At 41.6% G+C, this 18076-nt stretch overlaps 1 protein-coding gene across 1 annotated transcript in view; it reads right to left on the minus strand.

The window, feature by feature from the left end:
* The window catches only part of LOC114641785 (uncharacterized), a 45310-nt gene that overhangs the window by 22717 nt on the left and 4517 nt on the right, over window positions 1–18076 (minus strand). The window contains exon 2 of the mRNA XM_028790804.2: window positions 6021–6576. Coding sequence (XP_028646637.1) covers window positions 6021–6435 — 415 coding nt within the window. The 5' untranslated portion in view covers window positions 6436–6576. The remainder of the gene's footprint in view (window positions 1–6020; window positions 6577–18076) is intronic.

Here is an 18076-nt window from a genome sequence, read left to right on the forward strand (position 1 = left end):
TATATATATACATATATCCATCCATTTTCTAACCCGCTGAATCCGAACACAGGGTCACGGGGGTCTGCTGGAGCCAATCCCAGCCAACACAGGGCAAAAGGCAGGAACCAATCCCGGGCAGGGTGCCAACCCACCGCAGGACACACACAAACACACCCACGCACCAAGCACACACACCAGGGCCAATTTAGAATCGCCAATCCACCTAACCTGCATGTCTTTGGACTGTGTCAAAGCGTTCTTCTAAAACAATGAATCCATCATTACTATGCAACATGCCTTCCAAACGCGCTTCAGCATTCCTCCCAACGGCGATGTCCCAAACATGGGTGGCTAAATTTAGATAGACGGGTAACCACACTAAACAGCAAATCTTCAGGCTGTCCTCAGACTGTACGAACACCTGAAAACAACACCCAAATCTGTAAGGGCATCAACTTTGCAGTCTTTGATGTTCAGCACACTTCTTCGCTCAGACATTTCCAACAGGAGGATTTTGAATGAGGACCTTCATTTCCATCCATACAAAATGATGACAGTGCAGGAACTCACTGAGAGAGACTGGGAGCGCCATAGAGAGTTTTGTGCCAACATTCTGCAAACCTTTCATCGAGATGCAATCATCGTGTGACGTCCACGACGAGTCACTTTTCCATTTGAATGGTTGCATAAAGAAGCAAAACTTTTGTCTATTGAGCTGAAACCAACCGTCTTGAACTTCATCAGAGACCCCTGCACAGTCAGCGTGTTACAGTTTGGTGCAGAATTTGGCATTGTAGGCCCTTACATTTTTCTCTCCAGTATGAGTTTTTGCACGTTTCTGAAGAGCACAATTGTTGGAGAATTTCTTGCCACATGTAGAACAGCAAGAAGGTTTTCCTTCAGTGTGGGTTCTTGTGTGCCTTTTCAGATGGCTCATTTGTGTAAATTGTTTGCCACATTCTGAACAGCTATAAGGTTTTTGTCCAGTATGGATTCTCGCATGCCTCTGAAGATCGCTACTGTTGGAGAATTGTTTACCACATTCAGAACAGCAATAAGGTTTTTCTCCAGTGTGGATTTTTGAGTGCCTATGCAGATTGCTTATTTTTGAGAATCGTTTGCCACATTGTGAACAGGAATGGGGCTTCTCTCTACTGTGAATCACTTTACAATTCTTAAGATTTTGGCTGTGTGGGAATACTTTGCCACATTCAGAGAAGTCACATGGCTTTTCTGTAGTATGAATTCTTTCATGCTTCCGAAGAGAGCTGCTGTCAGAGAATCGCTTGGAACATACAGAACAAAAGTAAGTTTTTTTTCTCCAGTGTGGGCTCTTGTGTGCCTTTGAAGATGGATTTCTTGTGAGAATCGTTTGCCACATTCAGAACAGCAATAAGGTTTTTCTCCAGTGTGGATTCTTGTGTGCCTATGCAGATGACTTAATTTTGAAAACTGTTTGCTACATTCTGTACAGTTATAGAGTTTCCCTCCAGTGTTAATACTCGCATGCATATTACAACTGCTGCTGTCCGAGAAATGCTCATCACATCCAGAACAGTTACAACATTTTTCAGCAGCATGAACTCCTTTAGAAATACAAAGGCAACTGCTGTCTATGGAAAGTTTGCTTGATTCAGGAGAACACAATTTCTCTGCAATATGTATAGTCATGGGTTGCTTAAGTTTGCATATTTGTAAGTTTTTTTTCCCACATTCAGAAAAGTGAGTATTTTTCTGAAAGTGAATCTGTTTGTGTTTGTGAAGACTTCCCCTTTGGGTAAATTTTTTGTCACATTCTGAGCAGTGATATGGCTTCTCTCTAGTATGAATTCTTGTGTGCCTCTGAAGATCACTATTGTTCGAAAATAGTTTACCACATTCAGAACAGCAATAAGGTTTTCCTCTAGTGTGGATTCTTGTGTGCCTCTGAAGTTCATTATTGTTGGAGAATTGTTTACCACATTTGGAACAGCAACAACATTTTTCTCCAGTGTGGACTCTTGACTGCCTATACAATTTGCTTATTTGTGTGAATCATTTGCCACACTGAACAGCAATGGGGCTTCTCTCTAGTGTGAATCATTTCGCAATTGTGAACATTTTGGGTATGTGGGAATACTTTGCCACATTCAGAGATGTCATGTGGATTATCCGTATCATGCATTCTTGTATGCTTCCGAAGAGTGCTGCTGTCAGAAAATTGCTTGCCACATACAGTACAACAATAAGGTTTTTCTCCAGTGTGGGTTCTTGTGTGCCTCTGAAGATGGATTAATTGGGAGAATTGTTTGCCACATTCAGAACAGCAATAAGGTTTTTCTCCAGTGTGAATTCTTGTGTGCCTATGCAGATTGCGTTTCTGTGAGAATTGTTTGCCACATTCTAAACAGCAATGGGCTATCTGTCCAGTGTAAATCATTTTGCAATTGTGAAGATTTGGGCTTGACTGAAAAGAGGCTGCTGTCAATAACTCTGATCCATTTGGAGGTGGGGAGAAGCTACCATTTTCCAGGAAATCTGAAATAAACAATTTAGCTGAATAGTTTTAAATAAAGAAATTATGAAGAGAGATGGGTAGCACAATAGTTAGTGTAGCCGGCAGACACTATGCATTCCTGGTTTGGACTTTTATTTTCTCTTGAAGCCTATGCAATTTCTCCATCTTCTTCCCCTATCCCACATACATGTCAGTCTTTTTCCAACACATGTCTGATGTTGTTAATCTCTAAACTGGCCTGTTGATACTGAGTGTGGATGTGTCTGTCAATGTGCCCCGAGCTGGACTGGCATCCACGCACAGTTTCATTTAAAAGCTGCCCATGACCTGAGGTTAAGTAAATTGATAATGGAGTATAATGGTATCCAACAAGAGGAGATGTGTGTCTTTTGGGAGTATTCACCTGAACTCAAGTTCATTCCCTTCCATGTCCAGTAGTCACTGTTGGTTCCTTACTTTTTGTTATTTTCCCTATTTTTTCTAAGCCTTGTTTTCACAATGCTGTCATTCTTTTGATGAAGTGTTGCCACTTAATCATCACTAAGAAAACATTTTGGTAAGCCACATACAGACTGTATACACTGCTGTCCTACGTGTAACCTAAATCATTTACTTGCCCTCTAATATTGTGTAGATTGATATTATATAAAATACACTGCAACACACATGTCATGAACCGGTCAATGTTTTCACAGATTTACAAGTTTTAGGAATCCACTTGTGTTGGTATGCGAGTCTGTGGACATGATAACCGAAACGTGAATCACCCAATCTAAAAGAACGACCATCAGAAAGAACATTCTAGAAGCCTATGGAGCGGAGCAGATTCACTACATTGCTGATTAAGCATGAGCTGGTGCCCACTTGTCTCATAAAAGGAGATGTCTGCTATTTTTCAAGTTTAGGTTATTTTTTCAGTGTCATGGTATATTTTTTTATATTATAAACTGTTCTAAAGTGAAACATGTTTGATAAATTTAAAAAAAACACTGTTTACTGTGTTACAAATACTTTGAAATTTTAGTGATCGGCAATAATGGATATAATGAGGTTATCAGAAATAAACTTGATGCATTAGGCCAAGATGGAGGTAAAGAATTTAGGGGTAACTATTGACTCGGACCTGAATTTTAAATCACATATTAAAATCAGATTAGCAGGACAGCATTTGTTCACTTAAGAAACAGAGAAAAAGTTAGAACCCTTATAACATTGCAAGATGCGGAGAAATGAGTTCACGCTTTTGTTTTCAGTCAACTAGATTACTGTAATGCACTCTTCTCAGGACTACCCAAGAAAGACATTAATCGATTACAACTAGTACAGAATGGAGCTGCTAAAATTTTAACTAGGAAAAGAAAATCTGAGCACATCACCCCAGTCTTAGCGTCACTACATTGGTTACCGGTGTCATTTAGAATTGCCTTTAAAATACTGCTAATGGCTTACAAAGCCTTAAATAATCTGCTCCATCTTATATCTCAGAATGTCTTACACCTTACACTCCAAATCATAACCTTAGATCTTCAAATGAGGGTCTACTTAGAATTCCAAGAGCTAAACTTAAAAGAAGTTGTGAGGCGGCCTTCTGCACCTGAAATCTGGAATAGCTGACTGCTAGAAATTTGAACATGGATCTCTCAAAAGCTTCATAGGCCCCTTCAGGAAGGGGCCCGAGTTGCCTTGAAAGCTTGCATATTGTAATCTTTTTAGTTAGCCAATAAAAGGTGCCATTTTGCTTGGCTTTTCTCTACATTCATAATGGCTAACACGGTACAACACCCTAGTATTAAAGCTTAATTTTAGTTTAATCCGGATATCCTGTATATGCATTTAATTATGGGTGGCTCCAATATCCGTACTAACCCCTACTTTCTCTGCGTTTTTTTTTTCCCCCAGTTTTCTGTGGTGGTGATCTGCACCGCCTTCACCTCATAACCCCCCAAACCCCCCATCAGAGCACTGTGATGTCCCTCCATTGATGGATTAAGGGCCAGAAGTCCACATGACCAGCATCATCAAGTTCTTACATGTGAAACCTTGAGGACTGACTGAGATCATTTACGTTAGCTAGAATGCCTAGAGAGGGCTGGGTGGTCTCATGACCTCGGAACCCCTGCAGATTTTGTTTTTCTTCTCCAGCTATCTGGAGTTTTTTTTTTTTCTGTCTTCCCTGGCTATCGGACCTTACTTTTATTCTATGTTAATTAGTACTGCCTAATTCTATTTCTTATACAGGATATTTTGTCTTTTCTCTCTTCATCCTGTAAAGCACTTTGAGCTACATCACTAGTATGAAAATGTGCTATAGAAATAAACGTTGTTGCTTGTTTTTGCAGTTTACAATGGGGCTCTATGGAATTCCAAGTCCACACTTAAAACTCACCAAGTACATCCACTTTAATGATTTAAGGAAACGCGCCTTCTAAATTGAGGAGGTACCCTATCTTAACTCCTTATATTACAATCCACTACAAGAAACCTTCGTTTTGCAAATACCTACCGCCTTCGCCCCCGCCTCGTGACCAAACTTCGTACAATGGGTGACAGAGCCTTTGCAGCGGCTGCTCCACGGCTCTGGAATGCTCTACCAGAGAACACAGCAGATTGTGGGCCGTTTTTTAAAGCAGCTAATGACTTTTCTATTTAGGAAAGCATATTAACATCTTTGTTTTTATCTTGTTTTGTCTTTGTTAAATATTTTTATGTAGTGCACTTTGAGATTAAGGGCGGCACGGTGGTGCAGTGGTAGCGCTGCTGCCTCGCTGTAAGGAAGCCTGGGTTTGCTTCCCGGGTCCTCCCTGCGTGGAGTTTGCATGTTCTCCCCGTGTCTGCGTGGGTTTCCTCCCACCGTCCAAAGACATGCAGGTTAGGTGCATTGGCAATCCTACATTGTGCTTGGTGTGTGTGATTGTGTGTGTGTGTATCCTGTGGTGGGCTGGCGCCCTGCCCGGGATTTGTACCCTGTGCTGGCTGGGATTGGCTCCAGCAAACCCCCGTGACCCTGTGTTAGGAAGTAGCAGGTTGGATAATGACTGACCGACTGAGATTTACTACCAATGTAAGCGTGAGCACAACATCCTCTCCGTTACTGAAGCCCACGTATGCTGCAACAATCCAGACGGAGCAGGCAGCTTCTTCCGTATGCGGTTTTGCAATCTCAATACTCAATAATATTTTTGACTTCAAAAAAATTGTCATATTTGTAAAAATTTTAAGGCTTTTTATCATGTGTGGATGCTGCGTTCCATAGAGTCTCATCTTGTGCTGCACAAACAGACCAGGTATTTTTAAAATTTGTAAAAATAAATTTAAAAATTAGCAAATTATACAACAAGATAGAATTCCTTCATTACAGTACACATAAAACATTAGTGGCCATCAATACTTTACTGATAAAATCCCAACTTTTGGGCTAACCCAGCACCTGTCCTCGATCACATGGTGTACCCCACTCCAAGTGGAAACTCACCCCTCCCCCCATTAGAGACTGTAAATGTTGTCATTTTCACTTTCTTTTATGTTTGATTACATTACTTACTCATTCCCACTTTCCTAGATGACTGCTGCCCTTCATCGTCTATCCGGTTTCCATCTGTGACTTTCTCTTCAAACTCGGGTAATGCAGAGTTCAGGTCCTTTGAATCCTGTCTGCATAACAGTTGTCCAGCACTGGCACACTGGGGCTGTAAACTGGAATGAGTTTCATCCCACATACCTTGACTTTCAATATTCCCAGTTTCATGTTTTTGCTGTTCAAGGGTAATTGGCAAATCTCCCGCATCCTCGCCTTTAATTTCAACATTCTTCTCAAACTCTTCCTCTTTAAAATCTGAAATTGCCCCTTCCCAATCCTCTGTCTTCACGCACACGTTCATGGATGCACCCCACTCACAGTACTCTTGCTTAAAGGGTTCCAGTCTTGCATCCATTTCTTCATCCTTGGTTGAGGCCATGCTCTGTGGGAAACTCTTCTCTCCTCCAAGTGCCTGCTCTTCTCTTCCAAGATTCCCTTCTCACATGGACAGCCCTGGTCTCGAGGTCATTGGACACCTCACTGCAGGACCATTTGAACTGGGAAAGAAGCTTCCAGTTATCTGTCAAAGAAAAAAAAAAATAAAATAATTACAGCCTAAAGTGTATGTACATATGCTTACACATAAACATACATATCTGTTACCTATATATAGTCACACACGTATGCATGGGAGACCGCTAAAAGACTCAAAAGAAGGCAGTTCCATGCCAGACCAGGGGGTGGCAGAGTGCACTGATCCTTTGTCTTCTCTCCCTGCAGAACAGCCACAGGAAGTTCCGCCTGGTTAGACGACATCACTTCCGGTTTTCCAGGACCAATGACGTCACAGCCCCTGACCAGCTTTAAAAAGTGCAAAGTTACTTGTGCTAAAACAGTTCTGTTTTGGACTCACATCTGCACCAACCTGCTATTCACTCTTTGCCTATTTATTCAGAGAAACTTCAAGTATACGGGGTGGATGCCCCAAACCTTTTACTTGTGATAAGTTGAGTCATTTTTACAATAATGGATAGATATCTACATATATAATTCACTAAGCCAGGAGACAAGTAGCCACCCATGGAAAGCACGCCGGAAGGGGCGTGGATTTACTAAGTCGCCGACAAGTAAGCCGCCCATGGCGCACGCAGGAAGAAGCCACGCCCACCAACTCTAAGACCATTGGATACGACGACAACTCGCAGAGCCACGCCCACCAACTCGGACGCGACGACTGGGAAAAAACGCCATCATTTATGTTCGTCTGGGCTAGAGGCCACATTGACTTTTCATTAGTCAACTTCAGTCGAACCTCGGTTCACACAGAGGCAGCGTCAGAGAGAGACAGAGGCACACAGCCGCGCACACACAAGGGCAGAGCCAGAGAGAGACAGAGGCACGCAGGCAGGCAGTGTGAGAGAGAGAGAGACAGAGGCATGCAGATAGATAGATACTTTATTAATCGCAAGGGGAAATTCACATACTCCAGCAGCAGCATACTGATACAAACAATATTAAATTAAAGAGTGATAACAATGCAGGTAAAAAAAAACAGACAATAACTCTGTATAATGTTAAATGTTAACGTTTATCTCCCCCCCCCCAACCCCCCCCCCCCCCCCCGGGTGGAACTGAAGAGTCTCATAGTTTGGGGGAGGAACATTCTCCTCAATCAGTCAGTGGAGCTGAACAGTGACAGCAGTCTGACGCTGCTCTTCTATCTGGAGATGATCCTGTTCAGTGGATGCAGTGGATTCTCCATGATTGACAGGAGCCTGCTCAGCGCCCTTCGCTCTGCCACAGATGTTAAACTGTCCAGCTCCATGCCAACAATAGAGCCTGCCTTCCTCACCAGTTTGTCCAGGCGTGAGGCATCTCTCTTAATGCTGCCTCCCCAGCACACCACCGCGTAGAAGAGGGTGCTCACCACAACCGTCTGATAGAACATCTGCAGCATCTTACTGCAGATGTTGAAGGAAGCCAGCCTTCTAAGGAAGTATAACCTGCTCTGTCCTTTCTTGCACAGAGAATCAGTATTGGCAGTCCAGTCCAATTTATCATCCAGCTGCACTCCCAGATATTTATAGATCTGCACCATCTGCACACAGTCATCTCTGATGATCATAGGGTCCATGAAGGGTCTGGGCCTCCTAAAATCCATCACCAGCTCCTTGGATTTGCTGGTGTTCAGTTGTAGGTGGTTTGAGTCGCACCATTTAACAAAGTCCTTGATTAGGTTCCTATACTCCTCCTCCTGCCCACTCCTGATGCAGCCCACGATAGCAGTGTCATCAGCGAACTTTTGCACGTGGCAGGACTCCGAGATGTATTGGAAGTCCGATGTATATAGTTACAGTTGGTGGGCGGGTCTCTGTTAGTTGCTTTTGCGAGCGGGCACATGACCAGGCAGTGTGTATGCTTCGAGAGCGAAGGTGGACGCGACAGCACCATCTAAGAAGAATCATATTTGTCGTGGATGTGAATCGCTGTATGCAGCGTATAAAACAGTTTGTGAGGGGTATTCCATGGTCTTAGCAGTGTCTGTACTTCGATGTGATTCGATTTATGCAGCGTGTAAAATGCTGTATTGTATGTTGCCCTCTCCAGAGTTACATCTTTTAATTCACCTACAGTCGTATCCTCAAAACCAACCCCATTTGGACAACTGTCTTTTTCAGGAAGTGTTCACCCATCAATACATAATTATGCGGCGTATGCTACGCCGCGGGTTGGCTAGTATGTATATTATATATATATATATATATATATATATATATATAAATTTTGATTGTAATCATTCCTTACAAATAAATCAATTTATAACTAAACAAAATTGAAGACAAATCAAACCCCACTCCTGAGAAGGAGAGCTTAGCTAAAGGAGAATTGCTTAGGGATTTTTAATAAGACAACAATAAACAAAAGAAGGGGAGAATATCTATGTAAATAAGAGATGGAGAAGGGAATTAAATGTGGTAATAGTTATTTCTCTTATTCTAAAATAATATTGATCAGATCCTGCCAGGTTTTGAAAAAAGTTTGTACAGATCCTCTAACTGAGAATCTGATTTTTTTCCAATTTCAAATAATAACACATCGGTTTCCCACTGACTTATCAGAGGAGAGTTAGGATTCTTCCAATTTAACAGAATAAGTCTGCGTGCCAAGAGTGTAATGAATGCAATCATCGTTTGCTTGTCCTTTTCCACTTCAAGTCCGTCTGGAAGAACACCGAACACAGCTGTTAATGGGTTAGGAGGGATTGTGACCCCAAGGCTGTCTTAAAAATTTTGGTCCAAAATGATGTTAGTTTGGTGCAGGCCCAAAACATGTGACCCAGTGAGGCAGGAGCTTGGTTGCAGCGTTCACAGGTTGGGTCTTGCCCTGGAAACATTTTGGACAGTTTTAAGCGAGACAGATGAGCTCGAAATATAATTTTTAGTTGAATAATTCTATGCATTGCGCATATGCAGCTCGAGTGAATTCTCTGCTTTGCTACCTTTCACTCCTTTTCTGATATATTGATTAAGAGATCTTCTTCCCAATGTCCTCTTGGATCTTTGAAAGGTAGGGACTCTAATAGGATTTTATATAATACGGAAATAGTGTTTTAATTCCTCGAAATTGAGCAGTATTTTTTCCAGCATTGTGGAGGGTGCGAGGTGGGGGAAATCGGGCAATTTCTGTTTAATAAAATTTCTAATTTGAAGATAGTGAAAGAAATGTGTAACTGGGAGGTTGAATTTTGAACGTAATTGTTCAAAAGATGTAAATATGTTGTCTATATAAAGATCTCTGAGCATTTTAATCCCAAAACTTTTCCAGGTATTAAAAACTGGATATACTTGCGAAGGTTGAAAGAGGTGGTTCTCCTGCAGAGGTGCCGCGGATAAAAGATTTTCCATCTTAAAATGCTTTCTAATTTGGTTCCATATTCTGAGTGAGTAAAGCACAATTGGATTATTAGTATATTTGCGATAACTTTCATTTATTGGAGTGCAGAGCAGGGAGTATAAAGTAGTACTACAGAATTTTACTTCCATTGCGGACCAAGCCTGTGTATGTTCATTTATTTGTGTCCAGGTTTTTATGGCTTGTATGTTTGCTGCCCGGGCGGCACGGTGGCGCAGTGGGTAGCGCTGCTGCCTCGCAGTTGGGAGATCTGGGGACCTGGGTTCACTTCCCGGGTCCTCCCTGCGTGGAGTTTGCATGTTCTCCCCGTGTCTGCGTGGGTTTCCTCCGGGCGCTCCGGTTTCCTCCCACAGTCCAAAGACATGCAGGTTAGGTGGATTGGCGATTCTAAATTGGCCCTAGTGTGTGCTTGGTGTGTGGGTGTGTTTGTGTGTGTCCTGCGGTGGGTTGGCACCCTGCCCAGGATTGGTTCCCTGCCTTGTGCCCTGTGTTGGCTGGGATTGGCTCCAGCAGACCCCCGTGACCCTGTGTTCGGATTAAGCGGGTTGGAAAATGGATGGATGGATGTTTGCTGCCCAGGAATAAAACTGAAAATTAGGTAAAGCCATGCCACCTTCTGCCCGAGGTCTTTGTAGGGTCACTCTTTGGATACGTTGTTTATTTATTTTTTGTTCTTTATTTCGCCTTATACAATTTCTTGTATTAGGAATTTGTTTTTGCATACCCCTTGGGGTCAGCCATTGTACAGCGCCCCTGGAGCAATTACAGGTTAAGGGTCTTACTCAAGGGCCCAGCAGAGTAGGACCTCTTTTGGCAGTTATGGCAACCTTCTGGATACCAGCACAGATCCTTAGATTACACATAAACTTCCCACAGGCAGCAGAGGGCTCATCAAGGCAATAGTAAAAGATCAGGGCTGGGCTTGACATAAACTAAGACCACCATTTCCAAAAGACTTGGCCTGTGATGTACCGATATGCCAAACCTCAGTTACAGGGAAACCAAGAGAAACACAAGTGAAAAAAAAAACATATGGAGTCTGTTGTGATGTGATATTTTGCATACAAGTTGATAAATATCTTGTATGTCTATTTGTAAGTTAGGCAAAACTAAGTCAGGAAAGTGAATTTTAAGACAGAGTTGGGGGAAGTGCTTGAAATAAATGTTTCTCTGCTAAAGTCTCTCTTTCAACCCCCCGCAGGAAAGCCAGGCTGCCAAGCTTTACCTTAACATATGGTTTGGGGGGGTTGGCAGGTGTTAAGATGTTCTGTCACCCCATTGGTCTGAAGTATGGCTGTTTGGAACTGGCTTGTATCAGAAGCCTTTCAGTACTATGACACCTTATTGGCTCTAGGGGTTGGACAGAGAATCTATAAATTTGCTCACTCCCTCACTCTTACCAAACTGATGTATGACCATCTCACACCATGAACTGAAAAGGACAACACAATGAAGAGCACAGTTCAGCAGCCATATTGAGACAGACATGCGGCCTGATCTGAAGAAAACTGACCACAAATGAACTAAGAGACATTTTTAAGTAACTAACAAGTCTGTGTGCCGCCTGAAACTACACATCACCATTTAATCAGGTTGTATGGCTGCCAATATTCAAATGTATTTTGCATATTATTTATTTATACTATTATTAATTATTCAATAATTTAAATTGTAACTTAACTCATGCTTGTCTTTTACTACACTTAATTGCCTGAGGTTATAGATGTGGAAGGGAAGGTGGGAAGAAGTTATATGCTATAATACCTTATAAACAGTGGTAAGTCAGATATTTGAGGCATTCTGACAGAGGCTACACATTAATAATACAAAAGGGGAAAGCAGAGCAATATAATACTCTACCGTGACAAAACAGTCGCATTTCACAGCCATTTAAAACATGAACAAGCCAGCCTACAGTCTGAATGGCCGTTTGTCCTCCTGTACTAGAAGGTGGCAGCTCCTCTACCTCCTCACTACCCAAAGCACTCTTCTTCCTCAATGCTCTCATTTTTGCCAGTTGACTCCATATTTCACTTAACCTCTGCAATCAGTTTATGTCTGGCTTTCAAGTGGCTTTAATGACCTAAAGCTATCACATTTCCTGATCAAGTCAGCCCAGCTTTTGCTCCTGTGACATCTGGCTAGAACTCCACGGTCTGCCCCAATATCCTCACACGCATGAGCCTTTACTTAAAAGGCCCTCAGACGAGGAGCTGCTGCTTTCATCATCCCTTCCTTAAAGAGCCCACTGGGTTCCAATCTTCCCAGTCTAACACTCCTGCCAACCTTGGCCTTTTAAACGTCATTTTGGTAGAACTTCTCCATTTTCAGATGTCCTCTATAGAAATTAATCGTACTTAATTGCATGCAGAATGTTGCTCACCTGCAAGAGTTGATATTTAGCCTTAAACCCAATTTGTATATTTATAAAGTCTTTCTCTACATCTTATATATAGATGTACATCTATATATAAGAGATATAGATATACATCTTAGATCGTTCCTCCCCCAAACTATGCGACTCTTCAATTACACCCGGGGGTGTACACATTAACACTATACAAAAGTTATTGTCTGTTTTTGCCTGCATTATTATCAATCTTTACTTTAATATTGGTTTTTTTTTGTATCAGTAAGGTGCTGCTGGAGTATGTGAATTTCCCCTTGGGATTAATGAAGTATCTGTCTTTCTATATACAGATGTATATCTTATATATAGATGTATAGTATATCTATATCTGTCTTATATATAGATCATGGTCGGGCAACCGGTGCGCCTTGGAGTTTTCTAGGGGCGCCGCGAAAACTTTTGTAAAATATTTAAAATTGCTAGTGTTTTTGAACTTTTGGTTCATTAAAAAGATAATGTTTAAAAAAAAAATATGTTGGAAAAACAATGGTTAATCAGATTGTTGAATAAACAAATGTATTTATTTGAATGCAAGTTAAAATTTTCGCTGTTCACCATTCATCATAATATCAACACCAGCGGTGTCAAAAACACATCTTGCGAGACTTAAAAAGTCTCGTTGTTAGAAGATCTCACTCACTGTGCGGATAGAAGGCGGAGCAAATATAGAACGAGAAAATACAAACGCTACATTTTGTCTCTTGCCGACGAGAGAGCATCGCTGTAGCTGCAGCTCTCACCACTTAATCATCTGTGTATTACTATGGAAAAATTAACCTTATTTTCGCTCTGACACCGCTGATCAACACAGTAAACTTTGTAAACTCAGTGACCTTTTCCAGTTTACCACTTGGAAGCTCTCATCTCTGTGAGCAAGGTTTTTCAACACTTATGGAAATGAAGTCTAAGAAACGCGAGAGATTTCAAATGATCGACAAGGAAATGCGCATCTGTATTTTGAAAATTGATCCTCACATCAATCTCATATGTGCTGAAAAACAATCTCAACGTTCACATTAATTAAATTTAAGATTTATCCTTTGATTCCTTTATTAATAAAATGTCTTTCAAACTTGTAGAATTAACTGTTTTTATTGGCGATTGTCCATAGATTGTGTCGTCACGACTTTATTTATGGGCAGTCCCTCAGGTGCGGCGCAAAAGAATATTTAGTGTGCCGCAACTTGAAAAAGATACACATCTATATCAGCAAAAGGCAACCTATCTTGTATATAGATGTACATCTATATCTATCTATATATTAGATATAGAGACACACATAGATACTCATGGCATTCGTATTCTGAATCACAATCTGATTGTATGGCTGGTTACCTACCACGTAACGCTTGTGTTGGGGTATGTGTATATATATATATATATATATATATATATATATATATATATATATATATATATATATATATATACACACACACACGTGTATATGTATACACACACACACATATACACAGTGGGTACGGAAAATATTCAGACCCTCTTCAATTTTTCACTCTGTCATATTGCAGCCATTTGCTAAAATCATTTAAATTAATTTTTTTCCCTCATTAATGTAAACACAGCACCCCATATTGACAGACAAAAAAAAATTTTTTGAAATTGTTGCAGATTTATTAAAAAAGAAAAACTGAAATATCACATGGTCCTAAGTATTCAGACCCTTTGCTCAGTATTTAGTAGAAGCACCCTTTTGAGCTGATACAGCCATGAGTCTTCTTGGGAAAGATGCAACATGTTTTTCACACCTGGATTTGGGGATCCTCTGCCATTCCTCCTTGCAGATCCTCTCCAGTTCTGTCAGGTTGGATGGTAAACGTTGGTGGACAGCCATTTTTAGGTCTCTCCAGAGATGCAAAATTGGGTTTAAGCAGTGCCTGGTTGTCTCCACACATACCTCAGTGCAAGACACATGACAGCCCGCATGGAGTTTGCTAAAAGACACCTGAAGGACTCCGAGATGGTGAGAAATAAGATTCTCTGGTCTGATGAGACCAAGATAGAACTTTTTGGCCTTAATTCTAAGCGGTATGTGTGGAGACAGCCAGGCACTGCTCATCACTTGTCCAATACAGTCCCCACAGTGAAGCATGGCGGTGGCAGCATCATGCTGTGGGGGTGTTTTTCAGCTGCAGGAACAGGACGACTGGTTGCAATCGAGGGAAAGATGAATGCGGCCAAATACAGGGATATCCTGGACAAAAACCTTCTCCAGAGTGCTAAGGACCTCAGACTGGGCCGAAGGTTTACCTTCCAACAAGACAATGACCCTAAGCACACAGCTAAAATAACGAATGAGTGGCTTCACAACAACTCTGTGACTGTTCTTAAATGGCCCAGCCAGAGCCCTGACTTAAACCCAATTGAGCATCTCTGGAGAGACCTAAAAATGGCTGTCCACCAACGTTTACCATCCAACCTGATAGAACTGGAGAGGATCTGCAAGGAGGAATGGCAGAGGATCCCCAAATCCAGGTGTGAAAAACTTGTTGCATCTTTCCCAAGAAGACTCCTGGCTGTATTAGCTCAGAAGGGTGCTTCTACTAAATACTGAGCAAAGGGTCTGAATACTTAGGACCATGTGATATTTCAGTTTTTCTTTTTTAATAAATCTGCAACAATTTCAAAAATTCTTTTTTTTTTGTCTGTCAATATGGGGTGCTGTGTGTACATTAATGAGGGAAAAAATGAACTTAAATGATTTTAGCAAATGGCTGCAATATGACAAAGTGAAAAATTGAAGGGGGTCTGAATACTTTCCGTACCCACTGTACAGCAGTCTCTCAATATTTCAAGGCACACCTGTGTTTCATTGTGGATCAGCTTGTGCTGCATCTCTTCAAAGTCCATCCACATCGCACTTTATAGAATGCTCTTAATAGGACGCAAATCATTATACGTCAAGCTTTGAACGTCTCACGTTTTTATTAATGCCGGTGGTTGGTACAGGCGGTTGTCCTGTTTTTCTTTACCACATATCTGGTCAACTTAATATTAATTAATTATAATACAGGTAAACGTTTGTAAACTTGCTTTTTACCCCCCCCCCCCCAAAAAAATACATTTAAGAATGAAAGTGGATGATGACATTTATTTTAACAACTTGACTTTAAATATCTTTAGACAGTTTGTGGTTGTCAAGAAGTTCATTATTAATTATTATCATTAATATTTTACCAAATCTTACTTTCTCAGTTTCTTGTCTGATAAATCATCACCTTTAACGAGAGCTTAGGAATTTAAAGTCAACAAGATGAACCTGAAGAGTCAGTTTTTAAAACCCATTAAAAAGGTTACTGCCCCTCCTTCAAACACAAAGCATCCCACGAATACGATAGTTACACACCATGCACGCGCAACATCAGAGCGTGGGCTTAAACGACATCGCAGCGTGGGAGCGAGAAGGGAGTGGGTGGCCGCACCCGCGCGTGGCTGACGGCAAGGACAGCATTTAACGGAGGAGGAGGAGGATGGGAGCAGGCGTGGATAAGGCACATTGCCGCAACCAACACATGACAAACCAACTCAGGATAGCACTTTACAAAGCAGGCATGAAATCAGAAAGAAAAAGGGTGCGCAAAGACGCGAGAGGTCAGTAACAAACACGACAATGCGCCTACGTTAAATTAAAGGGCGCACCGAATTACACGGTACACCGATAACTTCATGACACCCCAAAGCTCGGTCAGGAAAATTCCCACACCACACTAACTGGGTGCAAGTAATGATCGTATTTACAATATCATACATGTTACTTTGGTATTGCCTAAAAATCATACAAAGAGAGCCGCAATGGGCTTTAACAGGCCCCGTCTTTTAATGCTTTGACTTCCCAAGACGACAAGAAAAAAAACTCCCAAATAATAAAAAAAAAAATGGAAGGAACCTTGGAAAAGGCAATTCAGAGAGACCCCTTTTCAGGTACTGTAGGTGGGAATGCAGTGGGTGTCAAAAAAGTGGGGTAAATTCAATACAATGCACAGAACACACAAATCCTCCATACAATAGTAATAGTACAAGTACAAAGCAAAATGAAAGAGTAGATGAGATCACATTATAGGATTCTGATTTGAATTCCCGCATATCTGTACCAGCAATTTGGTAATAAACATTTTTATGCCGTCACAAATCAAAAACTGACACGCTAACAACACCAAACCCCTCTAACCTTGACCATTAATCCTACTCTCCCAACCATAATAACCTCTAACCTTAACTTCGCATTTCCACAGCAGCAGTTCTAGAATGGGCGACGTTTGGAGCTCCGACTCTGCAATTGGATATTATTGGGGAAAAAAATTCAGAGTGTCATGGTAATCCGATTCCCTTTGTGCTTTACATGTACAGGGTGTGTGTAAAGCTGTCCAAACTGTCAGCATGTGCCAAACTCTGATTGGGTGTTTACAACATGGGAGGGGGTAAGATATATGTCTTATAGGTTTTGTTTTGCCGATGTGCTTGCCACATTTGCATATCCTCAGAGGTGGAGCCCTTCGCCCGACTTCACCTCTCACTTTCGGGCCTGACAGACACACACACACGTAAACGTTTGAATGAATGAAAGAAAGAAAATTCAATGTTAGTATAGTAGGCAGGATTGCATAGATTGAAAGACAGTGCCTTTCAGTTATGTATGTAATAGATAAATTGAACTGAAAGGCACTATATACTAGATACATAATTTGTGAGAGGACTAAATATGTGTATAAGTAGTCCTTAGTAGACAGAGCACATGTTACACCAAGCACCATTTGTAAAACTAACTCAATAAAATGGATAAATAAACCAACTATCATACAGTGCATCCAGAAAGTATTCCCAGCGCATCACTTTTTCCACATTTTGTTATGATACAGCCTTATTCCAAAATGGATTAAATTCATTTTTTTCCTCAGAATTCTACACACAACACCCCATAATGACAACGTGAAAAAAGTTTGAGGTTTTTGCAAATTTATTAAAAATAAAAAAATTGAGAAAGCACATGTCCATAAGTATTCACAGCCTTTGCCGTGAAGCTCCAAATTGAGCTCAGGTGCATCCTGTTTCCCCTGATCATCCTTGAGATGTTTCTGCAGCTTCATTGGAGTCCACCTGTGGTAAATTCAGTGGACTGGACATGATTTGGAAAGGCACACACCTGTCTATAGAAGGTCCCACAGTTGACAGTTCATGTCAGAGCACAAACCAAGCACGAAGTCAAAGGAATTGTCTGTAGACCTCCAAGACAGGATTGTCCTGAGGCACAAATCTGGGGAAGGTTACAGAAAAATTTCTGCTGCTTTGAAGGTCCCAATGAGCACAGTGGCCTCCATCATCCGTAAGTGGAAGAAGTTTGAAACTACCAGGACTCTTCCTAGAGCTGGCCAGCCATCTAAACTGAGTGATCGGGGGAGAAGGGCCTTAGTCAGGGAGGTGACCAAGAACCCGGTGGTCACTCTGTTAGTGCTCCAGAGGTCCTCTGTGGAGAGAGGAGAACCTTCCAGAAGGACAACCATCTCTGCAGCAATCCACCAATCAGGCCTGTATGGTAGAGTGGCCAGACGGAAGCCACTCCTTAGTAAAAGGCACATGGCAGCCCGCCTGGAGTTTACCAAAAGGCACCTGAAGGACTGACTCTCAGACTATAAGAAAGAAAATTCTCTGGTCTGATGAGACAAAGATTGAACTCTCTGGTGTGAATGCCAGGCGTCACGTTTGGAGGAAACCAGGCACCGCTCATCACCAGGCCAATACCATC

This window comes from Erpetoichthys calabaricus, chromosome 5 (genome assembly GCF_900747795.2).
Source record: "Erpetoichthys calabaricus chromosome 5, fErpCal1.3, whole genome shotgun sequence".
Classification (NCBI taxonomy): domain Eukaryota; kingdom Metazoa; phylum Chordata; class Cladistia; order Polypteriformes; family Polypteridae; genus Erpetoichthys; species Erpetoichthys calabaricus.